This window comes from Phoenix dactylifera, chromosome 3, assembly GCF_009389715.1.
Source record: "Phoenix dactylifera cultivar Barhee BC4 chromosome 3, palm_55x_up_171113_PBpolish2nd_filt_p, whole genome shotgun sequence".
NCBI classification, from domain to species: domain Eukaryota; kingdom Viridiplantae; phylum Streptophyta; class Magnoliopsida; order Arecales; family Arecaceae; genus Phoenix; species Phoenix dactylifera.
Genome location: NC_052394.1, coordinates 19,127,836 through 19,155,051, shown reverse-complemented (window position 1 = coordinate 19,155,051; position 27,216 = coordinate 19,127,836). Strand labels below are relative to the sequence as shown.

The 27,216-nt window shown below is 38.0% G+C and overlaps 3 protein-coding genes, 1 long non-coding RNA gene and 2 other non-coding genes across 9 annotated transcripts; 2 read left to right on the top strand and 4 right to left on the bottom strand.

Moving 5' to 3' along the window:
• Positions 1 to 4,184, top strand: LOC103706313 (serine/threonine-protein kinase STN8, chloroplastic). Of its 2 annotated transcripts, XM_008790375.4 has the most exons (4): positions 7 to 615; positions 1,839 to 2,012; positions 3,179 to 3,583; positions 3,691 to 4,184. In XM_008790375.4, exons 1-4 carry the CDS (start codon positions 31 to 33, stop codon positions 4,036 to 4,038), a joined length of 1,512 nt encoding a protein of 503 aa, XP_008788597.1. In that variant the 5' UTR covers positions 7 to 30; the 3' UTR covers positions 4,039 to 4,184. The 2 variants fall into 2 exon arrangements, with proteins under 2 accessions (XP_017698049.1, XP_008788597.1); XM_017842560.3 differs by lacking the exon at positions 1,839 to 2,012 and having other exon boundaries at positions 1 to 615; positions 3,691 to 4,114.
• A 381-nt stretch (positions 4,185 to 4,565) lies between these two features.
• On the bottom strand, positions 4,566 to 9,258 carry LOC103706239 (mannan endo-1,4-beta-mannosidase 8-like). 2 transcript variants are annotated; one of them, XM_039124896.1, is made up of 8 exons: positions 9,195 to 9,258; positions 9,063 to 9,116; positions 8,879 to 8,932; positions 6,133 to 6,409; positions 5,847 to 6,041; positions 5,630 to 5,752; positions 5,333 to 5,544; positions 4,566 to 5,245 (listed from the first exon to the last, which is right to left on the bottom strand). In XM_039124896.1, the coding sequence occupies exons 1-8, from the start codon at positions 9,221 to 9,223 to the stop codon at positions 4,816 to 4,818; spliced, it is 1,374 nt and encodes a 457-aa protein (XP_038980824.1). In that variant the 5' UTR covers positions 9,224 to 9,258; the 3' UTR covers positions 4,566 to 4,815. The 2 variants fall into 2 exon arrangements, with proteins under 2 accessions (XP_038980824.1, XP_008788512.2); XM_008790290.4 differs by lacking the exons at positions 8,879 to 8,932; positions 9,063 to 9,116; positions 9,195 to 9,258 and adding an exon at positions 6,504 to 6,971.
• A 2,733-nt stretch (positions 9,259 to 11,991) lies between these two features.
• On the bottom strand, positions 11,992 to 22,751 carry LOC103706238 (eukaryotic translation initiation factor 2 subunit beta). 2 transcript variants are annotated; one of them, XM_008790288.4, is made up of 10 exons: positions 22,611 to 22,751; positions 22,345 to 22,417; positions 21,983 to 22,088; positions 21,825 to 21,880; positions 21,668 to 21,722; positions 21,386 to 21,483; positions 19,294 to 19,439; positions 17,333 to 17,475; positions 16,477 to 16,562; positions 11,992 to 12,447 (listed from the first exon to the last, which is right to left on the bottom strand). In XM_008790288.4, exons 2-10 carry the CDS (start codon positions 22,387 to 22,389, stop codon positions 12,370 to 12,372), a joined length of 813 nt encoding a protein of 270 aa, XP_008788510.2. In that variant the 5' UTR covers positions 22,390 to 22,417; positions 22,611 to 22,751; the 3' UTR covers positions 11,992 to 12,369. The 2 variants fall into 2 exon arrangements, with proteins under 2 accessions (XP_008788510.2, XP_026660151.2); XM_026804350.2 differs by having other exon boundaries at positions 22,345 to 22,435; positions 22,611 to 22,734.
• LOC113462675 lies at positions 13,752 to 13,836 on the bottom strand. Its single transcript, XR_003385590.2, has one exon. It is a non-coding gene; the product is annotated as a small nucleolar RNA SNORD34 (small nucleolar RNA).
• On the bottom strand, positions 15,274 to 15,358 carry LOC113462674. Its single transcript, XR_003385589.2, has one exon. It is a non-coding gene; the product is annotated as a small nucleolar RNA SNORD34 (small nucleolar RNA).
• LOC113462671 lies at positions 17,482 to 19,258 on the top strand. Its single transcript, XR_003385519.2, has 2 exons — positions 17,482 to 18,620; positions 18,661 to 19,258. It is a non-coding gene; the product is annotated as an uncharacterized LOC113462671 (long non-coding RNA).
• Positions 22,752 to 27,216: the final 4,465 nt, after the last annotated feature.

Here is a 27,216-nt window from a genome sequence, read left to right as displayed (position 1 = left end):
CCAAAAAGCGAGACGCTGCTGCGAGGAGTCATGGCTTCCCTTCTCCCTCCAAGAGCACCATTTCTCAGAAACAACTTCCCAGTTTCCTGGATTTCTTCCCCTAAACCTACTCCCCCGAACCAAGTTAGTCCATTTCCGGAGCCACTGAGACGGAGCCGAGGAAGGTTCTGTGCGGTCATTGGGGATAGCCCGGAAGAATTTTTAGTGAAAGGCCTTCCTCTGGATGAGTCCAATCCCCTGTTTCCATATCTACAGTATGGGCTCGGTCAGCTTCAAAGAGCTGTTGGAGGATTGCCAGAGATAGAGAGATGGGAAATTTTGGTTTTTTCAGGCTTGATCTGGATCTACTTGACTGCAAGACCTGGTGTGCTCATCGGCGCTGTCGATACTTATATGCTTGCTCCATTGCAGCTGGGTTTGGACAGCTTACTTGGGAGGAGGAATCTGAAGATGAGTGACTTCGTTGTCGGGGAGAGGCTGGGCGAAGGATCGTTTGGGATCGTTTACTCAGGAGCCATTGTGCCTAAGAATTTGGGTGTTGAAGATAGGTTGGGGAAGAGAGGGAGGAGACTAGAGATGGATAAGAGATTCAAGGAGAAGGTCATTTTGAAAAAGGCAAGTTCTTTTTTATGATATCATGCTATCTTTGGTCCCTTGAGATTAATTTGCTATGCTCAATGCTGCTTCTAACTCCTCCTAGTCTTTTCATGTGGAATCAATTTTTTTCCACAGAAAATGCAAGAAACAAATCGAACTTTTTCCCTTTTATTTTCTGAACCTCTTTTTCCTTCTGCATTCATCTTTCAAATTTCTGGTTCCATTCAGAAAAAAATGCAAGGGTCAAGATAAGCTACTTTAGAAGAAGATATACAAATTGCGAGGTCCAAGTTACTACTTACCACCCAATTAGTTTTCCTCACACACACACACAAAAAAAAAAAAAAAAAAAACTTACACAATTAGTTGAATCTGTTTTCGTCCAAGTTAGAGAAATGGTTTATGGGATTTTTCATCTTTCCATAAGATCGATGTTTTTCCCAAGGATTATGTTTTATTTGACTTCATTGTTCCAGTTTGGTTACTTATCAGAAGAGGCTGTCGAGCGCCACCCAGTTGACATGCAAGGCATGGGAGCATACAAGCCTACCCAGTTCAATCACAGAAATCAATTTTAGTGTCTAGCTATTTCTGGTTCTTCGACTATCAAAACAATCATCAAAGTGGCCAAATTTCTCCTTTTTCTGTGAGGAAATTTCTCTATTTCTGGATATCTACATTTGAAGTTGAAGCATGCGTGGGGAAATATGAGTGTTGATGCAAGAATAGCAAATCAGTACATGGATCAACTGTAAAGTATAAGCTCAACCTTCCATTGCACTAGGAATAATAAAGAAGCATGTTTCTGATTTGAGCCCATAGCTTAATTTGGTTGGCAGTGTTCCATTTGCAACAGCAAAGCTGCAAAATCTGTTCCACTTTACATGAATTAAGGTTGATGCAAAGAAAACTGATCTACGGACAGACAGATTAACGGATATTTCTGAAGGACCGACAGTTTAAGAATAACATTTATAAGAGGCTATGATCCTTCATAAGTCAGTAACAAAAGAAAACCATTCAGAAGTAGGTATTTGGCCAAGCAGGTCAAGTTTGTAGAACCATATAAAGTGCCTAAACCACCAAACTCGTCTGCATGTGTAGCTCCCAAGTTTCTGACTAACTGGTTATTATAAAAAAGTAGATATGCAGCAGAGAATTTCACTGCAAATTTAGATGTAGTCAAGGGATCTTGAAGAGCATAGCAATTGTCAAATAATATGATGAGTTTGCGATTTCAGGTTAAGGTTGGGACTGTAGGAGCTGAAGAATGTGGTGATTTTGAGGAGTGGTTCAACTACCGTGTCTCAAGAGCAGCTCCTGAATCATGTGCCAAGTTCCTTGGGAGTTTTATTGCTGATAAGACTTCTTCAAAATTTACCAAAGGTGGCAAGTGGCTCGTATGGAAATTTGAGGTATGCAACTGAGTACTTCTTTGCTCAGTTCTTTTTCTTGGTCTTTTAAGGTGTCTGACAACACCACTGAAACTCTGTTGTATCATGTAATCCCATGTTCATGCTGAACTCCAAAGAACAGGCGTGCTAATTCATTAAATTTTGGTCTACAAAAACTTAGCTTGTTTCTTCTACCTTGAAATAAACTAGACATAAAGGCCTCGAGTTCCTCTGGTGAGAGATGATTCTTGGAGGACTTTCATGGTGTTATCATGTTTAATTCCATTGTTATGTTTGTGTGGAGTAGGCCCTTCTTTATGTAGCAGAAGTAGGGCCCTATTTATTAAGAAAGATCCTGAAACACTAGAATATCAACATATCAACTCAGTGACTCACCAAACTGACTGTAAACCTTGAGACACTCATTTAGTAATCCATCTGAACAGGGCAGACATGAGGACAAGGATGTTCTGTTTGATGGTTAGAAAAGTACTGCAACTGGAAGACTCTGCGAACTAAGAGAAGTGATTTGTTTCATCGTAGGTTGCTTGCTGGTACATGCAGTCATTTTTTGTTCCCTTTTTATGTTCGATAACTTTCTATCTCTAAACCAAAGTATTCTCTATGTTTTGATCACGAAATATAGAAAAAATCAAAGTTCGTTTGGAGGTAACTCTTAAAAAGCTATGGAGATGGTTTTCCAAAGAGAAAAGGCAAGGGTTCGATTAGGCTAAGAAAGTCGCCGAACCTACCTGGGGACAAGAATTTGATTGTTCTGTAGAAAGAGGTGCAAAGAAGGAATTTTTATGGGCATTTCTGTTCTAATCAGCAATCCCCTTACTTTATATTAGGCTAAGAAAGTCACCCATTCTTTCAATCATTTAAAGAATAGTATCGTCCATGAAATTTATACCAAATTCTGCTAGTAACAACTTCCTTCAGACTTTTTTCTCAGAAACAATTCCATCTGACTTGACATTGTCAGGAGCTTTATGTTTCAAAATATTTATATATATACTTTTTACTTCAGAATTCAGGACTATCCAAGAAATGTCATGCAAACCAAAACTATAAACCACACTCTTTGAATATCTTATATTTTTTTATTAACGACTTCTCGTAGTTTAATTCATCTTCTTCATGCATCTACTTACATTCAACCTGTTGCTGTTAACACAATGTTGCAGGGAGAGAGCACTCTGGCTGATTACATTAATGATCGGAACTTCCCATTCAACTTAGAGTCCATCATGTTTGGGCGTGTCCTTCAAGGACTGGACTCAATTAAAAGAAGTGCTCTGATCATTAAACAAATCATGCGACAGATAATAACCTCGCTAAGAAGGATACACAATACAGGAATTGTTCATCGAGACATTAAACCAGCTAATTTGGTGGTGACAAGGAAGGGACAGATCAAGCTCATAGACTTTGGGGCGGCCACAGACCTTCGCATTGGCAAGAACTATATACCTGATCGTGGATTGCTCGATCCAGACTACTGTCCCCCTGAATTGTATGTGCTTCCAGAGGAAACACCAAGGCCTCCCCCAGAACCTATTGCAGCTATTCTCTCTCCAATTCTTTGGCAGGTTCTTTTTCTTTCATCGATGGAAATACCTGGCAAAAATTTCAATTCCAGAAGCACAGATATTATATGGCTTCTTCAATGTTGACACTCATTTTGTGGTTGTTGCAGCTCAACAGTCCAGATCTATTCGATATGTACTCAGCTGGAATTGTACTGATGCAAATGGCAATCCCCACCTTGAGATCTACAGCAGGTCTTAAAAATTTCAATTCAGAACTGAAAGCAGTTGGTTATGATCTGAGCAAATGGAGGGAATATACTCGTTTGAGGCCAGATCTAAGCCTACTAGATCTTGATTCTCGTAGAGGGTGGGATTTGGTAACAAAGCTAGTTTCAGAGAGAGGATTTCTCAGAAGAGGTAGATTGTCTGCAGATGCTGCTCTCAGGCATCCATATTTCTTGCTAGCTGGTGATCAGGCAGCAGCTGTTCTTTCAAAATTAAATTTAACCAAATAGTTTTTGCTCTCATCATGGCAGTGTACTAGTTACACCAGTTCTGCTTTAATCTGCATATCTCTGTTCTTACTTTTGACTTTTTTCCTCCCACTTGAAAACCTACAACTCCTTATGAAATATCAGCTATAAAAAAAAGCATCAGCTTATGTTCATCAAAATACCATTTGAGTTGCAGTACCACCTTCAGTTCATTTGTACTCAAAGTGCAAATCTTTGGTCTCTTATCAAGGAACTTGATTTCAATCTCTTATCAAGGAACTCGGTTGCAGATGCTTCGAGATCTCATGCTTTGACCACCTACTGTTGCTATCAAATACCCTTCTTAATCTTATAACTAACATTTCTTTACTGCAGTATGGAAAAATATTTTACAAAATCATTAAATTTCTGCACCAATTCATATCTTCTTCTTCTTCTTGTTCTACCTTTTTTCTGTTTTTTTTTCTAGGGATTACAATATTACCTTTATTGTTAATCCCTCTTTTCATATCCTACATGTAGAAACATGCAACAACACAATCTCACAATAAAGCGATGAATTCATATAATTTTCTTATTGAACCTTAATAAACAAAGTTCAAACATTTCACCATATATTCCCATAAAATATTCATAAAACAATGGTGATAAGCAACACCATTCTTATAGAGATGGATACAGATGCTTTTTCTTATAAGCCCTAATAAAGGAGTGAAGGCAAAAAAATATTTTATTATACTTTTGACAGCTCATCTTCTCCAAACAATCGCGCTATCTTGTACTCTAGTGTTCTGTATCTCAGAGTTCTTCATGGGGGAGGAGGTTGCCCATAGGACTCTTCTTCCAACTCCGATGAAACTTCCAAAAACTCTTGGAATGAATGGTCTGAAGCTTCCTAGACTGCAATGAGAGCATATGCTGTGTGGACGGGTGCTTGGCTAAAACAACGGCATAACCATCATCCATGTACTCTGTCCCCTCTGGGAAGAGCTGCCACAGAAGGCAGCCTCCCCCACTCCCTCCTCGCTTCCTGGAGCCCCGCACAGTCTTGTAGACCGTCTTAATGAAGGCCTCACGAAATGTAAAGCTGAACTTCTCATCTTTCACTGACACTCCAAACTCACCAAACACGACCGGCATCGCAAGCAATTTCTCTGCATCATCCATGTGGTGGTGCATCCATGTTCTCACAAATTGGAGTTGCGCATCCGACTCCGACTTGGGCAGCCTTATCAAGGAACACAATTCAATAACAAAATGAGTTTGTGCATGCAAATTTGATCAGTATAAGCTTTTGCAGTTTTTGCATACTTACCAAGTATCTGAGTAGATGTGAACGGAGGCGAAATCAATGCCCAGGACCCGATGGTTCCTGATAAAATCTGTTCCTGCTTGGCCTGCAAAGGTGTTGGGATTCAAATGCAAGCGTTCAGGGGTAGAGAGGCCATAGAACCCTTCAACACCAATCTCCAACAAGTGCACAGGGTCGATGGACTTCACATATGATGCCATCTCTTCAATCCAAGCCTGCAATTAGCCAATGCCTTCAATTTAGCAAAGGGTGCATGGGTAAGAACACTAACAAAAGCGGCGATTCACCGAACAAGAAGACCTGCAAGCTGTCACCGGAAGGATCGGAGGGGCACCGTGGCTCATTCATCAGCTCCCAAGCAAATATGGTTGGATCATCCTTATATGCCATATTCGTAAATGTGTTGATTCTGGTAATCACAGTCTAATAGACCAAGCAAACAAGTAACCCAAACCTTTTTAGTGCCCAGTAAAAACTCCAGATTTCAAATCAAAAAATCGCACTCGGATAATTTTACCTTGACGAAAGCTTTGTAGTAGCTCTTAATCGTCAGATCCGAGAAGAAATCATCATCGCAAGTTAAGTTCAGGCCCGCAGCCTTCCCCCACTTCACATACTGAGCCTTCCCTCCATACTCCACCCAGTTGTTACATAGCGACAGTATAAGCCTAATCTTATGCCTCCTCGCCTCACTCACCACAAAATCCAATGCCTGTAGAAAGAAACAGAAGCCACACTTAATCAAAACCATTCTCCTGCACCAAATCCCGAACATGTGGCAGGCGCAAAAGAAAATCCAATACCTTGAACACCTCCTCATCATAGACGAAAGGAGACGTCTGAAGGGCTCGCCACCCGCCGTCATTGAAAGCCCAAGTCCGGCAGACGGTGAGGCCGATCGCCGCGGCCTCCCGGAAGACTTCACTGACCTTCTTCCTCGTCGTGTGGTCGACGGCGAAGACCATCAACCAGTAGGTGTTAAACCCATTGACGAAGAAAGGCTGGTTGTTGACCAACAACTGAGTTCCCTTCCTCTCCACCATCCCCCACTCCTCCTCCATTTCGTTCAATGCATGAGTCCTACGGTGAGCGACACCATGTTAGAACCTCACATATAGCATCAAATGGACAATGGAAAGAATCGGAAGGGATAAGAATTAAGGGTCGTTTCTACCTATCATTAGTTCCTATCTCAACGTATCCATTGGTGTTGGAATGCTTGGTGGGAACTATAAGAATGGTTGCTAGGAGTATTAGTTGAAATCTAGGAGGGAAGGGTGGTGCAAAATCTCCCACTTGGATGGTAAGCATGGTTTCGGAGTCATTATTTTTTATCAATAGGTCCAATTATATTGTTCGGTACTTGGGATCCTTAGATTGAGAGAAAGAAATGGATGAATTCTTGGTCGAATGGAAGACACCTGATTTAATTATGAATTTTTTCTTCTTTTGTAAGCAGCAAGTTTATGAAGACGTTTCTTAAGAACAAAGGAAGAAGGCGATGGAGGGAAGAAGTTGCAGGGGGCTACAAGAAGACAAAGAGGTGAAGATCGGAAGCTTCTCTGGTTGTCTGATAGCTTAGGGTTTGAACATTGGATGCTGGTGGCTGGGAAGTCGGAAAGGCCATTGATGAGCGAGCGGGCCCCTTTGGCGGCATTATTATTATTTTTTTTATTTGAATCATTTGAAACGGCTCCTAACACTATCCTAGCACGAGCACAGTCAACTACATCAGAACCAAGCAAACATTATAGAGTAAAAAGAATGAAAGACTGTTAAGTTCAAAAAAACTCTCCAAATTAGTTCGCAGTAAAGGAGGCGACCCAGTCAGCAGCCTGTTAAGAACCCGACACTCTATACCACTTTAGGAGAAAAATATTAAGATATTTCAAAGGCTAATTTGACTTAATTTAGATGAGATATGCAATGAGAGTCCTAAGTATTGGAGATCTTCTGCATTATGATATTATAAATCACCTTTTGGAAATGATCATTAGAATCATTTGTAAAAAAAAAAATGTTTTAGAGTTCCCATTTGCAGATATAAAATGTTAATCAGGCCCACCTTATTAACTACATGACCTTAATTTTAAGGTTATGTAGTTATAATGTTAATCACACTAATTTTTTTATTGGTCCTCTAACTTTTCTGAATAGTTATGTGATTTCTCTATGTTGCTAAAGCATTAATAAAATGGCTGTTGTACGTGGTAGTTTTATAGCATAGTTCTATTTTACCAAAAAAAAAAAATTATAGCATAGTTGTGTATGTTCTGGAATGATAAAGATATTACATGATATATTTTTTTGATAAAAAATATTGCATTATATATTGACCCATTTATTGAATGACATGTTTAGCTGAGACTAAAAGTGGTTGTTTGGATTTAGGATCATCTTAAAAATTAAAAAGAAAAAAAGAAAGCCTTATAAGGAGATGGGACCATGGTATCAATAAAAAATCTTTTATGAACAAAGAGAGTTACATAAAAGTGAAGGAAGAGATGTATCGGAGAAATCAAGTAGAGGTTTCTACGCCAACTCTAGTTTTCAACTTGTTAGAGTCCAATAAATGATCAACATTATACTCAAAATTTTTTATGACATTATGATTTTTTTTGAAAATATCTCTGACATGCGGAGGCATTTTTCAAAATTTAGAGATGGACCAATTATTTATTTTCTGAATAAAAGTTTTCTTAATTTTGAATTTCTTTTCAAGGCCTAGTTGGGCATGCATTGTCGCCTTCTGTAAAACTTGATTTAATTGTGGATTGTTGATGTGTGTTTGATGTGTATGTTAATTCAAATGCTTCTTATACATACATAAGCTGTATCTTCTTCCTCCTCATCCTGGCCCTTCCTGTAATATATCTTAGCCCATGCACAAGGAATTAATAGAAGGTGCCATGACGTGTCTGTGAATTTTGTATTTGTAAATATTTCACATAAGTGTAGCACATCTCTAAAGTTTGAAGTCTTCAAGATGACAAAATTTTAGAAATGCCAAACTAAAGTGCTAGGGGTATTTAGAAGAGAGCTACATCCATAATGCAGCCCCATTGCCTACAAACCTCTTCTATGATAAATAAAAGAGGAATCTACATTGAAATTTTGTATATGCCAAACTCAAATTTCAAAATTTAAATTTTGCGTTTGAAAGTATGTATATCTAGACAACAATGATGCCGGCACAACTAAATACTATATAAAAACCTTCACCTAACAAGGAAGACAGGATTCCAATTAAGAAAACCAGGAAAACAGGATTCCCTTGTTGTCTAGTTCCACATTGCATGAACCCCAAAGTTATTTATTAAATATTTTAAGTGGGAGCTACTACCCCGGCCATAATGAAAGATCGCTACTGAACCGCTGAAGCCGAGTCTCTCCTACTCCATGAGTTGGTGGTCAGCCTGCAGCCATTGCTCCTTAACCATTCCTAGCACAAAACTTCTAGACATTCGACGCCCTTGCCTTCTCCACTGAAGAAGAGGGGTGTCAAACTTACAAGGCCGGGGAGGGAGAAAGAGAGAGAGAGGCTCTTACCTGGAGCTACCGAGCCCCCAAGAGAAACAGTTGAAGATCTGAAAGCAGCCACACCTATGAATAAAAACACTTTCAAAATCCAAATGAATATAGCTAAATACAGGGATGCTAAATAGGTAGCTGACGCACATACGAGGGAACTCATCAGTAATTCAACACTGTACTCTTCTACTATGGCTCTTACCTGGAGCTTCCGAGGCCCCCAGAGATACAGTTTGAGAGCTGAATGCAGCCAGACCTACGAAGAAAAACACAAGTTAAAAGGCAAAAGAATATAGCTAAACACAAAGATACCAAATAGGTAGAGGACACGTACATGAGGGAGCTCGTGCGTACTGTTAACATCTCTCTCTCTCTCTCTCTCTCTCTCTCTCTCTCTCTCTCTCTCTCTCTCTCTCTCTCTCTATCTATCTATCTATCTATCTATCTATCTCACACAGACTCCCTCCCTCGCTCGCTCCTCTTCTTTGGTGTTGGGAGATGGAACGGATGGCAGAGATATATAAAGCAAGCATGCAAGGAAACGCGACAAAGAGATGGATAGGCTTGCATCCAAACGCGCCTCTAGCTAGCATATGTGGGCCAAGTGGCATTAACGTAAGAGTCGTGAGACAAATCCAGAAGGAAAATTCAAAATCTTGCCCAGGGTCAATGGGAGCGCATAGATGTCACCATTCGGCCAACCAAGAGTAGATATAGCACTAGATTCTCTTTTTGAATGAGGATGGTGTTTTATTTTTCAAGCGCCATTGCACATCGGAAGGCTGGAATATTGTCTTCCATAATCAGTATGCATTTTATATTATAAATTTGAATTATATTATCCGTTTTATATATCATGCTTTGTAAAACTTCCTCATGGCCCCATGCACAGCTCAGGGAAGTTCAGTTGTTCTGTGAAAAAACCTTTCCAAAGACTCTGAACATGTCATGAATTGTCATTTCCTACTCCATGGAAGGTGACAAACAAATAGGAGATGGATCCTTTTTTCTTTTTTCTCTTGCACGGCGCAAAATACAACCAGAGTGCTGCTTCTCATGTTCGCTCATGGAGCTTCTCCCCAGCACATGCACTGAGGAGGTGCGCCAACCGAAAGATTCAAGTCCAAATAGAATGGGCAGTCGAAAGATGAGAGAGAAGATGTTTGAAAAAAGTTTTAGAAGCAACTATACATGGGTTATTCTGGTAAAAGATCATGTAATATTTATCAGATAACATGACTCGTTAAGGATCGATGCATGCATAATTTTGAGAGTGGTCCCTATGCAAGTTTAGAAACATAGCTGATATCAAAGTTAAATGAATTGATATGTAACCTTGTCTCTTTAAATTCTAGATATCACGATCCAGGCGATATCCTCCTCCATGTTGGTTGCTGGTAGTGCTCCTATTTTGCATGCTGTTGTCATTTGCTTTTCCTGCTGCCATTTTAGCCAGTTCCCTACTTTGCCTGGCATTCTCTTGTTTTGCATCTTTCGGAATACCTGATTGGACTTTGGAATCAGCAATTTGGTGGACAAAAAGTGGGAATCATGTGACTTCGATCCACAGCTTTTTCTGCGAAGCTTTTGTAGCTAATTCATGACTCGTTAAGGATCGATGCATATGTAATTTTGAGAGCGAGGTAATATTCCCCATGCAAGTTTAGAAACATAGCTGATATCAAAGTTAAAATGAATTGATGGATATGTAATCTTGTCTCTTTAAATTCTAGATATCATGATCCACGCGATATCCTCCTCCTTGAAGGGCCCCAATACTACATATTAGGTCATTAGTCGATCGAATTATCTATTGGGAGCACTCACTAAATAAGCTGCAATTTTCTTCACGAGTTCCTGATTCCATGCACGCTGCCATGCTGACTCCATGCATCTTGTGCTTGAATCCCAGATCTCCGGTGCCATGCTGTTGCCACAATAATGCAGACCTTGGAGCACCATGGACGGGGACTTTGGTCACCGGATGTCCCACATGAAGCAAGGCGCCGTCTAGTGATTGGCATCATTCAACTACTCACGATTGCTATCCTCGAGATTCCTAAGAACCTCGAATCGGGGATTGCGGGGCTGTTCCATGGAGTGGAGCACCCAGCAGAAGCATCCATTGTAAGGACGGTATTGCACGAGATCAGAAGCATCCTCTCATGGAACGTGGGCTTCACCTATAAATGGAGAAGCCAAGATCCAGGAGGGAAGGAGCAGAAAACCAATCAAACCTATATAATTTGAATACTTTTGCTCGATCAGGGCTAACACCAGCTTGGGTACATCAAACACGATACTCCGTAGTATTTACGGCTAAAATGAATGCTGCCTCGAAGTTCCTGGAGGAAGAGATTTGGAGATATTGGTTTCTTAGAGCCACTATTAATCAGTGGACTGAAAAAAAATAAAAAAATAAAAAAACCTTTCTGCTATTGGAGTCTCGATAGGCATATACTTTTCAGGAGCACCTGCGTAGCCTCAAACGTATCATCAGGATTCAGGACCAGGATTGACATCAATCGAAAAGTTCTTGGCCCCGGACTTCCGGATGCGAGTCCAAGGGGAAGTTGAGAAAGAATTTAGAGGGTAAAAGAAGCATTACAAGCAGGAGAATAGTTGAAAAACGAGCAATTACAAAAATATGAGAATATATCATGGGGAAGAACCAAAAAAATCAACGAGATATAACAAGAATAGAATAATACAGTTTGTATCTTCCAATTATTTGTACATCTAATCCATGAGAGCATCAAGTTATTGAAATCAATGTGTTTGACAGATTTTTCAATAACTTGAAGAACACGATGCGGCGTATTTATGTTTCATAGATAGAATCCTACAAAATATGAGTCAATTTAGACCAAATTCACCATCCGACCACCAAAAAAAGGTCGGTGCATTGGCCCGGCCCTACCCGAGGACGAGTCCTTCACAAAATTATGTATAACAAGACTCCATTGGAAAACGAATCTAACACCAAAGTTCAACGAAATTTAGTTCTCCAATGTTCCATAGAGCTTACGGATAACGGAAGTTAGATTTTCATCATTGCACCATACAAGGACAGATATCACCATTAGCACAAGAAATCCACCGTCCTGGGTGGATGTCTAATAGAAATGCCAGCATAACAAGAGCTCAACAATCCTACATTATAGATAAGTTGCATTCATACATTCAATTCTAGCCATTCGTCAACGACTCAATATAGTCTCTGTAACAAACACAATAGATTTAGCATTTCTCCAAATACAACATTATCTTGCCAATGTACCATATGCACTCACCAGTAACATGAAACCTGACTCAAGCACGCACTCGGACATATTTATTCACTAATCCTCCATTTAATACGAATATTAGATGAGGTAAGACTCATATAAAATTCTCGTAACCAAACCAGATGGCAAAACTGTTCAGCATAAATTCATTTGCAAAGCTCAGAGCAGGTGGATATTTCGAATATAACTGAAGGAAGCCATCAGTTGGACATAAATATAGGCTCATGGTCCAGCCTTGCGCCGTCCAACTCGAGCAACAAATCCAGCCTTAATGGGTGCAACTGACCTAGCAGAGCCACACTGCAACAAAAGAAAATGAATCAACAGAGCCAAAAAAGGGGGAATTCAATGCAGTATAACCATGAAACCTACCATATGTGACACAATCCAACATCAATACTAACAACTTCATCCATAGTTAGCAAATACACAGGGCAGTACCATAAAACAATCTAATTCCAGACTCCTAAAATTCTCAGTCAATAACAAACTAAACACAGTCACTTCTATTCAACAACACAATTCCAGAGTGCAATGTGACAGATCAGTTAGGTCTTGTCTGAACATGGAAGTTAAGTAGGGCTGGCACCTAAATATGCTATTCCAACAGTTTAATGTCGAGAACAGCACTGGAGCAAGAAGAGGCAACATTCATGCAATGGCAATGCATCTTCCAGCTCCAAAAAAGTCGTTCCCCCAGCACTTTAATTATTGAAGGCCTAACCTCGTGACTTCTCCTGGATGGATATCCAGATCAACAACAGCTCAAGAACAGGCCTATAGTATAGAAACAAACCATGCAGACTTAAAAAGCATGCTCTCAAAGCTCAGCCAGAAGCAAAATAAACCATGTATTCACTGATTAATATGAACTCACAAGCCTTAAATTATCTAGATTGCTTATGTATGTTTGCTCAAAATGATAACAATTAACTTCTTAAATTAATGCCAACCAAAAGCTTTAAAAATGCTTATTAAAAGCACTAGGACTTGGTCCTATAATGTTCACAATCCACAACAGCTCCTTTTAGGCAGAACAAAAGAGCATACCTATTTTCCTTCTCCCCAATTGGGTTCGGTCAAATTTTCATGTAGTTTGTTGTCTAAATAACACTGACCTACTGGAGTAGACATTATTCAGAAACAACTAGAACGACAGCCTTTCTTCACAAAACTACAGTAATCTACAGCTTCAGCAGGATGCAAAAAAAAAATAAGAACACATATGAAACGAAATAACACATAACAACAGACTATGCTAGTGCAGCCATGCAGTGATGCAGGGTCACCAGATAAAACCAGCACTACTAAAAAGTCAGCCCATCTAATCCTACAGACCAGATAAAAACTAACTTAACCCCAAGTTAACCCCAAGTTTCGGATTTCAGAGTGAATGCAAAATGGGCAGGGTCACCAGAAAAAAGTCAGCATCATTTGAAACTTGCCCTATCTAACCTCAAAGACCAGATCAAAACTAACTTAACCCAGAAAGGCAACAACTCTGTAAAAAGTATTTTGTTTTCAAGTTGAACCAACATCTGAAAGTAGTCTTGTATCCCTTATAAAAACAATTTTGAAGTGACCAAGCCTAAAATTTTGTTTCAGATGGCCTCAGTAGAATAGCAGATTCATATCATGGAAATAGTTCAACCAATGTAGGCAAAGTATCTACTGCACATCATTGGCCTCTCTGAACAAATATGAGGAGAAAAGACAAGTCCACAAACCTAATGTATGATGAACTTGGATATAGGTGTAAAAGGACTAAGAAAATTTCTAAAATCCAACACCAATGATGGAGAGATTTTTTTGTCCATGTATCTGATCAACAAAACTATTCTCATGCACAAGCATGTTTGTATGTGGTTTGTAACTAAAGATTTTAGTTCCTTTTAAGGTTCAGCAGTTTCTTATAACCATGATGAGTATAAACATGTCAAAATGTATCTCTTTTTTTTTTTTCGTGTGTGTGTGTGTGTATGTGTGTGAGCATGTAGATTGAACCATAAGCAATCAGCTACACCAACCCCAGGACTTGTTAGCTTGTTTTCAATGTACTTGTAATTGTGGATATTACGCTTAGAATAAAAACCCACAGGGGTAAAGCTCATTAAATAGCATAGCTGCTTCCAATATGCATACACATGCCCCATGTCATATAGCATAGCATATGCATTCAAAAGGTCTAAGCATATCCTTCAAAGTCATCCTCTTTTTTTTTTTTTTTTTTGTTTTTTTTGCTAATGAAAAGGGGTAGGGGGAGGAAGGGACAAGCCCAACCCCGCGTAGCAGCCCCCACTGGGCCCCCGCCCCGCCAGGAGAATGTTCGATGCGGGCAGAAATGGCCGTGTGTTGGGCACCCCGACCGGTTTTACTCATACCCTTCCCACCCATGGGCCCGGCTCAGCTACCCCTCTAGGCTCTGGCTCGAGTCCCAAGTGTGAGTACGTCACACCCGGCACCACCCCGGCTACTAGCGGTTCAAGAGCGGTCCTATACCTCAAGTCCAAGCAGTGGCCAAAGTAGTGAGCTCCGGTCCACAATTTAATCGTCGCCGCAGCGATTCGAACTTGGGACCTTAAGGTTAGAATTTCTGCCCAGTACCACTAGGCTACCACCTTGGTGGCTCAAAGTCATCCTTCAATGGGTTTATATTGTAACGAGCATCAATATCATAACAAATAACAGTATATAGGGTTAAAATCTCCAGCATGGGCTTCTTGTCCCATTGAATAGCATCCGGTCCACCAATTTCCACATCCATTACATTGCTTATTTGCAATACAAAAATGCTTCATTTTCACCCACTACAAAGCCAGTTCTTCAAAGGACAATCAATAACCATTGAATAGCATCTGGTCCAACAATTTCCACATCCATTGCACTGCTTATTTGCAACACAAAAATGCTTCATTTTCACCTACTATAAAGCCAGTTCTTCAAAGGACAATCAGTTCCATTGGAAAACCTAGATATAGATAGAGAACCGATAGAGATAGAGAGATAGATATAGACAAAGATATAGACAGACAGATTTATATGTATACGTATATGTATATATGTGCATATATATGTGTGCATATGTGTGTAAGAAAACAATGAAAACATTTTTTCCCATTTCTTTGACATGGCCTCAGAATAAGTGCAGATTTTTATCACAAGAAGATAACCAAATAATGTAGGCAATAATTCTGCAGATCATCATGGCCTGAAACAGACATCTGATGAAAAGTCTAAGAACCAAAGTTGTGAGACAACCAGTGTTCTACTGACCGAACAGAATTGTGTCTAGCTGGCAGCACATCAGTTTCATCCACATAAATCTGGTACCGACTGGCCAAAAATGTAATGAACTACTCCAATTTATGTTGGACTCAGAAATTAGATCCAATTTTATTTGCAAAGAGTAACTCGACCAACCCAGCACTTCTTAAAGAAAAACTATCTCACAAGGCCACAAGGCTAGAATAAACCTACACTGACCTCACCCATAAGCCAATCATGTCTAAACCTAGGAAAACCAGTCTTAAAATGTAATATATGGTTCAAATACAACAGCCCAACAGCACTTGCACCACCAAAAACGTGAAATCTAAAAAGAATTAAAGAAGCATCCAAATCAAACTTTAAATTTAAGGCAATTATAAGCTAAGCGAACTTCTACAACTCGATTAAGCAATGTAGAAAATATATCTCATAATCACAACAAACCACAGGAAACCGGTATATATGACCCTGGACCTATAATATGGTCAACATGGATACAAGTGTTGCATGCTGACACAGACAGGGTCGTTAGAGGTGTTCAACACCATGAAGTGGGAGCAAGAAAGATAATTACACACACACCCCCCCACGAGAGAGAGAGAGAGAGAGAGAGAGAGAGAGAGAGAGAGAGAGAGAGAGAGAGAGAGCGTATCACCTATAATATAGATGCATGTATGTTAGGGTTTTATAAATAAATGATAAGTTACTTTGGAATTTCTGATGGATTTTCATATCACATTAAAAGGTAAAGGTATAGATTATTTATTTATATGACTAGCAATCAATATTGGTTCAAGTATCCTCAAAAAGAAGCAAATTAACATCAACATCATCACCATGACCATATCCAATTGCAAGCACACTGAGAAATGCACTTGTTAATTGCATTGGAAACCTTGTATGAGCTTTAACCAAGAAGAAAGCAAAACTATAATGTGACAAGCATACCAGGGCATAAGTACATAGAGACACAGACATGACAGACACACATGTCAACACAGTGATAGATAAAAGAGAGAACAAATAGAAGACCTTCTCTTGAAAGGGGGGCTAAGAGATTACCTGTTCGCACCGCAGAAAAAAGAGACGGTTCTCTTTTGAGAGTATAGTATCAGGACTTTTGCAACCATTGCATACGACATATTCATCTGCAAACAAAAAAGGTGAAAGATTTCATATGTTAAAGTTAACAAATGGTAATGTGGAGCAAAATACATAGCATCAATAAGTCTGTAATGAGATATACATTGCCGATGAAGAGACATTCATTGAATATCATCATACTATTCTATCCCTTGTACTGCACGGTTCTTCCCAATCCACAACTTGGCAGAACCAGCCATTTTTCACCTATTTCTACCAAGTTCACCTGAGTATAAGCTACTTGCATTTTAGTCGTAACGCATCATGAATTATAATGGATTTTCAACATGTCCAGAATAAGCATATGCTTGTAACTTATGCATTCCAGAAATGAATGTGAAGTGTCCTCCATTTGCATCAATCATTAATTTTTTTTATAAAAAAAAGGTTTTATCTCTTCCTACTTTAAAGCACAAATTGCAAATAAAAGAAACCATTAATTTTCCTGATTAAGATTCTCTGGCTCACTTTGACTAAAAAATTAAGAAATTTCAAACTTGAGATCCTTAAGAAAGATGGCTTGGTTATAGAGGAATAAAGAATCTTGAGCGGACAAGAAAATCATGGGATTTGAAAATTCTGCTCTGATTATAGGTTTTAAAGTTCCAGTATCCAGGGTTCTTCCTTTGCTGTCAAACTGATGAAAACATTCGCCTAAATAAATCCACTACTCTTCAAAAGCATCAGATCATAATATTTAACTTGTCACTACACGCATATGGAACATTTATCATTGTACATCAAAAGGTTCTTTAACAGGAGATAGTAAACTTACTGATATATCGTCTCAATATTCCCTCAAAATTTTTAGGTGCAAATCTTCCCTTGATAACCAATCTCTGTTGGCCATCAAGAGATCCACTTGTTCCCATTTCAGCCAGTAAGAAAGTCATCACATGCTCTGGCTGCCTATGCATCCTGCAAATAGAAAGAACATGAACAGTGCATCTCCTATATTAATAACAGGGCTAAGTACTAGCATCAAGATAGAATAAATCTTACCAGAAGCTATCTGAAATGAATCGAAATGCCGGAATTACAGGCTTAAGGCTGGCCAAAGCATGTACCAGAAACTTTGACTAAAGCATTTATAATACAATCAGCTACAAATCATTGGTTGAACGCAAAGCGGGAAATAGATTTGATGTCCTATGCCCTGGATTAGATGTCTGTGTTTCCACAGGGCTTAGAACAACAAAGTAATGTAATATGAATAAATAAATGTCTGAAACAGAAGAAAGTAGGAATCCAAGATGCGATATCAAAGGCTCTGTGCTTTCACTAGTTTGTATGTGGTCAAACAGTTGAACAATGAGCATTATTGGTCAATGTTTGATAGGGTTGAAAATGGATTGGATGCTGGTATTTCCATATCCATATCCACCTTCTTCTATGGACACTGATACGGATATTAAATAGATACAAAAATTAGTATCCATATTTGCTCTAAAAAGACATGGATATGAATTGGATATTAAGCATATTCATACTTGTTCTGAATGGATACAGATATAGGCAGATACTATTTATATGCATATTTTTCTATCCTACTAAGATATAAGTTGGATATTATTCAGATATAAACCGAATTTTTAGCAAAATTCAGTGATAAAAACTAAAATTAATAATATAATTATACAGAATGGGAATAGAATTCATTATGCAGAGCAGCACCTAAGCACTAAGTATCCCCTAGTCTCCCACCTCAAGTCTTCTATCTTTTAGAACCATGTGCCTGGTTGAAATTATCTAGTCATGCAGGAAGAAGCTTAGTCTAAGAATTCCTGGTTAAGGATAAACCTTTTGTCAAGTAAAAGCTCTTTAAAAAGTGAAATGCGACCTAAGCATAACACCAAGCATATCGGTGTAGTCCTCATATTTATTCAATCTACGACGCTTTACACATAAAATAGAAACCTTGACAAAGCCCAGCACAACAAAAGTGACTGGAAGTTCTATCTTTAGAAATGTTATCATGAGCTAATCCTCTCTGACCTACCAATTCACTCTAGGAGAGGTTCATCTCCTTCCAATTTACTCACAAGGTAGTGTTAGGAACTTAGGTTATCATCTCCTCAAAATTACTTGAGCAAAACCCAATAGATTTAGAAATGAAAGCGCATTAGAGCCTTTGCAAACAAGCCAAACAAAATCAATTAAACTAAGGTACAATATAAAACAATATATTGACTCCTTTACAGCACAAATAAAGCAACAATTAACAGAAAAAGAAAAAATGTATCAAAAAAAAAGAACATTAAGCTCACTACCATAAACTTGCTGATCTACATGACACAATTAGGGTTTGTATAAAAGCATAAACTAACTAGTGAAAGGATTGCAATGATTCTAGAAAATTCGCATCCACCTTTCACCATCAGTGAACCAATACAATGATCTCTTCCTCCACAGCTACTAAGAATTTACTCATTCAACTTAGACAAGAAAGGCCAATACATTATACATTATATAATTTGTAAAATTGTTGTGCTAGGTCCCGTTTCAAATTCCATAGAATATTCCTTTCAGGAAGTTATGATGATTACTATGTAATGGAAAAAAGCTGAAGTGTCATACTCTAAAGACATGTAGGACACTTCATAGCAATCCATCATAATCGTGAGAATTATAATATTATGAGTATAATTAACATATGCATATATCTGATGAAACTCAATAATCTTATCTAGGACCAACAAAAGCAATAAGAAAAATATTGGAAAAATTAAATCATACGTCTTGCATAGGTCCATGAAATTCACAAAGACAGTCTTCTTAGTTCCTTCCCTAAGAACTTGTGGCGGCCTCATCACTGTCCTGCGCCTATCTCCGGCAAGATCGGGATTATTCTCACGTAAGATATTGAATACTCTATCCAGAAGCTGCATAAGCAGAACATAGAATACATAACCTTTATAACCATAAAGTAAAAAAAAATAGTTAGGAAAAAGAATATATAGATGCATGTGCACACATGCCTGGTTGCCTGCACCCACCCACCCCGCCCCACCGCCCACAAAAAAAAAAAAAGAAGAGAAAAACACACACACACACACACACACACAAAAGTTGGGGAAAAACATTACATATGCAGGCATAGTAAGTTACAATGCAGCCGAATAGTTATGTTTTGTTATTCAAAACGATTACCGATCGATAAAAAGTATTGTACTTTAGAGGAAATCTAAACCTTGTCTATTGAAGCTTCCAACAGAGGTTGCAAATCCCTAGTTCCTTCCAGCTCATTTCAGGCAAGTTTGTATATTCACCAATCGATAAAAAGTATTGTATTTTAAAGGAAATGTAAACCTTCTGTCCATTGAAGCTTCCATCAGAGGTTGCAAATCCATAGTTCCTTCCAGCTCGTTTCAGGTAAGTTTGTATATTTATGAAAACATATGAATACACATGATAATACATAAACCATCTTAAGTCACTGATAACATTAAACCAGCAATAATAACTTTTTCTAGGATTAAGCCAGCTTAAAACACAAGATAATCTGCTTTTACTAACCAAATCCACTTGATTTATTAGCCAAATCTGCTTGACTTATTATGCAATGGAAAGCAGACTTCTGTAATCACAAGTTATTCAAGTCTACCCAAGGTAGCTGCCTAGTACAGCGTATAATGCACCTAGTGTTCTCATTCACATTGTCACATTCGATATTCCACATTAGAATAGTCACTTGATTGACTCTTTCTTGTACATCTCATTGGACAACTTACTCATGTCAAAGCTAGCTAATTCATTCGAACTCAATTATGAATGATGTAACCATCTCTTCACCCAACCAACAGACAAGACTCAACCTTCTTTGATCACATTAAAATCCAGAGTAAAGATTAATCAATGCTATAGGAGCTCTAGATATATTGTTTAAATAGTCTCACAAAGAAGCAACTAAAAATTTATTTTTGAAGAATCAAATGTTCAAAAACTCATGATTAAAGTGTATAATTAGCAAACAAACAAACATGTAACAACTGAAATGTCTATGCAATTTAAATTCTAGGATAGCGAGAAAAATGTGAAAAAATGCATCATCCCTCTATAGCTATTTGGAATCTAACACCATATGGATTCCCAAGTGTTTTAAAATCTTGCAAAGTTAATATTTAGTTAGAGAAAATGCTTCCCACTATTTAAAAAAGAAGCACAAAAAATTACAATAGAGCATGTACATGTATTAAATTCAACCCAATAAAATTAGTTTCTGCCAACACTACAAAACTGGTCCTTCCGAATCAGGATTGGATCAGAACTGGAAGTTTCAAACAGAGCTTCAAAACTATGTTCTCTTAACTATATTAAATATTTTACATTGAAGCTATGAAAATGTTAAAAAAGAACTTGTGCTTGACAACATATACTATATCAAGACTTTCCTTCTACCTTGTAGTCTAGACTCCAAGTAAATTATGCTGAATTTCTAAGTGCGGTCTAATCTATCAATATTCTAATGAACAAAAATTGATGAGATGATAAGATATCAAGGCAAAGAACAGCAACAGCCTATAGTTAGCACTAAAATAAGAACAATGCACAATCTTCAGGCCATGTAATTGAGCCAGCATTCCAAAGATTGGCTATTTCCATACAAACAAATGCAAAAACGAATCATCATTCAGAAAATTTTTTTGGACTCAATTTGTAAAACTGTTTTCTGAAGAATCCTGTCTAAAATTTTAGAAAAGTTTTCATACTCATATCCTCACTCACTACCTTCAGCCTCCAATACTGTTGCTTTCTTAGAGATGAACCCAAAATGTTGATATCACAAAATGATACAAAACAAAAGGGAAATAGGAAGAAGTGAACACACCTCTTCATACTTATAGTCTCGGTCAGTGCCTTCCCAAGGATAGCGTACACCTCCTAGAACAATGCCCTCCCCCTCTTCATCCTCTCCAACACGGTTGCCTGGAAGACATTAAAATTGCTGCTTGTTTCATATTAATGCTATAACAATAAGATATTGCAAATCTATTGTTAAATCAAAAACACAAAGAGACAATCCTTGGATTTATATACAGTTCAAATAACAATTTCTTAGCCAATATGCAACGAAAAGTCAAATGAGCAATTTTGATGTGTGAAACCTTACCATCATGGTTCTCTCCAGCATCCCTATTCTCATCATTCGAAAAGTCAGTTTCCACCTGGAATGAAAGGAGACCATAAAGCCAACAGATTCTGCAGAAGAACACTATCTGCAGGAACTAATGCATGCCAACTATAATTTAATCCACGAGCAGACTCACCGGCTTCTTTTTCTTTTTCTTCATCCCCACAAAACTAGTATCCAGATCATCAGAAACTGCTTGACGATGTGCATATCAAATACCAAAATGCAAGAACTTCAATAAAGCTAGAGTTTTTCAAGAAAGTACTAAGAACCATTTTTTGTCTTCAAACGGACCTGACAAGTCATCAGTCTTTTCAGCTAATTTATCCATCTCTTCGGTCGTGTCTTGAACAACTGGCTTCTTTTTCTTCTTCTTTCTGTTCGGATCAAAAGGAGCCAGCTGCAAGAAAATGACCACAAAAAATAGTATTGAAAATCATTACAAAGCAATCATTTTCCCTTCAAAAAATGCTACATACATTAAATCAGAAAGCATAAATCTTATTGATTTCTACTGCAGAACAAAAACAACAACAACAACAAAAAATGGAGAAAACAACACAAAGAAAATAAAAACAAGAATAGAGGAATAAATCTTGACGCCTCGGAACATAACAAAATCAAGAATCAATTGAGATGGGAAGCAAAGATTATACCTCTGGTACCTCTTCTTTAACATCGGCTGGATTTTCTTCAGCCATAACCCTCAAGAACTAAACTGCCGAAACCCTACATAACCAACAAAAACTACAATCTACATCAAATCTTGTTCGCAAGTCCAAATACAGAAAGGGATCGAACCCTAGGTTACCCAAAGATAGTCCAATCGAAACTCCTGAATCTTTAACTAAATCGATCCAAATCACCGGGAGATGTCGATCTTGTTCGGATGTAAAAGAATAGAAGAAGAAACGAAGAATACCTGGAGAGAAAATATGGAAAGAAATCAAGAAATCGCCAATCGAACTATTGAGGATAGCGGAGCGCTCCGAGCGAACGAGCTATCAAAATGGGCAACTCGGAATATTTCGCAGCTTTGGCGTCGATGAGTGGAGGGCAAGGGTTACAGCCTTACAGCTGGTGAGGGTGCGGACCGGGTCGGGTTCCGATCCGGGTTCGGCAACGGCACCCGACCCAAAATGGTTTCGGGTCCATGATATGGACCCAGACGTTTAATAGGAGGAGAAACGTGACGGGAACATGCAATGCATGCAAGAAAACATCTACACTTACCCACAAAAAAAGAAAAAAGAAAAAAAAAAACTATTGCGAGAAGAAAATTTTCGATTGATTTCTGCTTGATTAATATATTTTAATTTCGAGACATGGCATATAAATATCCCATGTGGTTTAGGGGGAAAGAAAAAGCAAGAACAAGAACAGCAGTTCTGGGCTAAAGATTATTCTTTCTAAGTTGTCATCTCTTATTCCTATGGATTCCAGCATTTTATATTTCAACGTTTAATAGTTAATACTACTTCGGCTCTTTCTTTTTGATCCAAAAACAAAAAACAAAAGGAAAGACTCAGTTCAAAAATTAGATTCTTCCAATTCTACCACAAGGTTGGCCGCACAGTAATCATGTTGGTTAGCTTCATGAAAAACATGGGTGGCCACAAAATAGGAGGAGAATTGGATCGTTATGTTCTGGTTGCTCTCAAATAGCAGATGATCCAAGATTTTGTCCACTTCAGCCAAATGCTATTCGCATGGCGCTGTTGGTTGCATGTATATTTCTCTGTTTAGGGAAAGCCAAATAATTAGATGTACGTAATATATGAATAGGAGGCATTGTTGGATCAAAAGATGGGAGGTTGAACAAATGTGAATGAAGACTGTAGATTGTACTGTAAGCATAGTGATTTCAGATACAAGTTCTACTGACTCGGATTTTACTGAACAAACCTGATAATGAGTTACAAACTGGCCTCTCTGCCCACTATGAACCAGTCTTATTTGGGGTACAATCTTGGTCCCTTTTTTATGAGGGTTTCCTGGCCTGAAGATTGAGATTTCATGTGCCATTTATGCCATCAAATGTCGAAAACTGTTCTGAGAAAACTCTAAGAAACAACTTGACAACTCCCTAGATAATGCATCCCTTACACTAGAATTTGGGCCCATTATATACTCTACCCGCCAAATTGTGTTGGCTCTTATCATTGTTTCATATTGTATGCACAGTTTATGAATCTCAGAAATTATATCTACAAACTATTTGAGCCTCATGGCCCTTAAGCCTAAGTTGCACTGTGGCATTACAATGCGTCCAACTATGAGGCATATGTTCGTATCGCCTTTTTCTGTTAAAAAAGAAAAAAAAAAAAGGCCTCCATCTAGTCGTATTTAAGAAGAGGTTTATAACCATTGTTATTGTCACGCCCCCGACCCGAGATTGTGAACCGGGGGTCGCGCCAACCGCCACACACCCGTAGGAAACTCTCCCCACGAGCATGCAAGGCATCTTCACCAAACATCTCAATTTTATAAATCTAAATTAATTTAACTGAATAAATGCAATCTTATTCCATTGACTGATTCAAGTCATAAGGTCTCACAGTTCTAAATACGCAGCGGAACAATAATTGACCAACATGCAAAAACCTAATTCTTAAAATGACAAAACCTTGCAAAGTCCAATAATCATGATAAATGTCCATAATAATCAATTCAACTTAAATAACCCTAATCTAAGATAATTTGGGCCACAATTCTTCTAGTCGCTCTCCCATTTTGAATCCCCAATAGTCTAGTTCTCGGAATCTGTAAAACAACAAGAGATGGTATAATGAGCTAAACAGCCCAGTAAGTAATGAACACTCTAACTAGATAAATCAAGCAGTAATATGTGGAAAATAAATATAAATACAGTTCCAAAGTACAAGTCAAATATGTCTTAAATTCATAAGATTCTTTTGAATGTTTCGAAATTCTTTCACATATTCAATTCATCTTATCGATCCTGGACTATGACCACATGTTCCCTGTGGCAGGGTCATCAACACCGACTAATCTTCTTGCGGTGAGTCCTTCAGGACAGTCAATTGCCAACGTATCTGCCCCCATTGGCAGGGTCCTCAACATAGCCAGGTCGAAGTTCAGTTTGTTCTCTATAAGTCTATTTCATATTTCAGTTATATAAAAACAACATACAGTGTCAAAACCAAATGTCGTTCATATCTCAATTTCTTTTAATTTATCAGATTCAACTCAACAGCCAGGAACTATGACCACATGTTCCCTGTGGCAGGGTCATATCACCGACTATTCTTCTTGCGGTACCAATGTATTAGCCCCCATTGGCAAGGTCCTCAACATAGCTCGATTGCAAGTCTGAATCTATTTCAAGTCATTATCTTTTCTTACATTATTTTCAGTGTTTCAAGTCGAAAAATACAATGTCAGAGCAATTAAATACAATTCAAACCAGAAGCAAATACGTTCAATCAGAGTCATACAATATTCTAAAAATATACATATAATCCATGCATCAAATTCATAATCACGAATAATTCGATTCGTAAAACAGATATTTAGTTTGCCGATAAATCTAGTAAAGAGGTTACATCACTTACCTTGCGAACGCGATCCACAACAAATCCAATTAATTCCGCAAATCCCTCGCAGAACCTAATATTCAAAAACCATATTTTCTTTTAAAATTCATCACAATATATATATAAAACCTAAATTTTAACATTCTCCCAGGGCCGACCCTGCCGAAGTGTCTAGCACCCCGGGTTCAGGTTCGGATCCGGGTTCATACCCGTAAACCACCCCCTCTCTTTATTATTTATTTATTATATTTTTTTTTCTTTTTCTTCTTTCTTCTTTTCTCTTTTCTTTTTTTTCCCTTTTTCCTTCTTTGCTTTTTCTTTTCCCTTCCTCTCCTTTTCTTTTTCTTTTCTTCTCTTCTTCTCCAGAAACTTCTCCCGACTTCTTTCTTCTTCTCTCTTCTCTGTTTCTTCTCCTTTCCCCGCTTCTTCCTTTCTTCTTTTCCTCTTTTTTTTTCTTCTTCTTCTTCGGTGAAACAGGGGACCCCATGACCTTTGGTGAAAGGTCAAATCACAAAGAAAGAATACTGTTCATTAGACTTTCCCTCTTTGATGCATAAAGTAAAATGTAGTTTGTTGTATTTACTTAAAACTAGGTCCATAAGATAGAGTTGAAGTTGCAAATAAATTCCCCCCAAAAAGAAATGGGATCGCAAATGAGGTAGTATAGCAGAGAAATGGGAAGGCTTGGATAAGATATGGCGAAGGTATTGAGTCTAACCAGTGAGCTGAAACTTGTAGTATACATAGGACCACTGATAAGATTTTCAGTTTAACTAATGAACAGTAGGCTTGATGTTGGTGTTAAGGCAGGTCTGTGGGATAGGATATGTTCGATAGTTATTTACCCTAATAATTAGCACTACCCGTTGACTCTTAATCTGATACTTTTCTTTTTGGTACAAATCTAATGGTACCTCTGTATTAGAACAAAATTCTTTAGTCCAAGATGCCTATTGATTCAATTGGTGAAGTAAAGGTTCGCCAAACCGATATACTGGGGGTCGTACTGATCGGTTTGGTATGATACTGGTATTGTATCGTACCGACCTAACGTGCACTGGACCTAAGGGGACGAAGAGGGAGAAGGGGGAGAGGGAGAAGTAGAAAGGAGAAAGAGAGGGGAGGGATGGGGACAAAGCCACCTTGGTCATCGTTCTCTTCTAGAGAAAGAGACTAAGAAGGGAGGACGAGCTGCCATTATGTCCCAAGTCCTATAAGATGATTTCTCCAGTGATAAAAATTATTCGGATTTGGGTTTTAATCATGTTTTTGTTATTGGTAGAGAGAATTTGCGCTCTCCTTGCTTTCTTTCAATTATGCTCTCTCTTATATGGGCCCCACTCTATTACCAAAAATTCTATACTTTTCAGGCGGTTACACTCCTTGGGAGCCCAGGTTTTCTCATTATATATAGTGATCAATATCAAGATATATCACGAATATATTGGCTGAGATGAAAGTTGGAAGGTGGAGAAATTTTAAAAAGAAACAAGATAATTGTAGATCCTAGCATTAGATGGAAACCAAAAATTGATATTTCAATCATTGGACATTTATTTTTTTATATATTTTTGTCAAAGTTAATTTAAGATAGTAAAAAGAATATGATTGAAAAATTTTGATCGACTTTTATTAAAAATATATTAGTGAATGTTCTAAGATATACTTGTTTATACTGACCTAGATAATAAAAAATGATAATTTTAGATATATTAGATTGATAAGCACGAGGACCAATATTCTAGATATATCATATTTATAAGTGCATGATATCAATATAAGATATAATCCCCTCTCTTCAATTCTAAGATAAAAAACTTCGATATGAGAATTCTAAAATAGATATTTGAAAAATTTGAATATTTTTTATTTTCTTATATTAGCCATCCACAAGTTAAGGAACTCGGTAATAAGAAGCTAAATATAAGTCGTTAGATGCAAAGTTCTCTCTCTAGCCAACTAGTCAACACT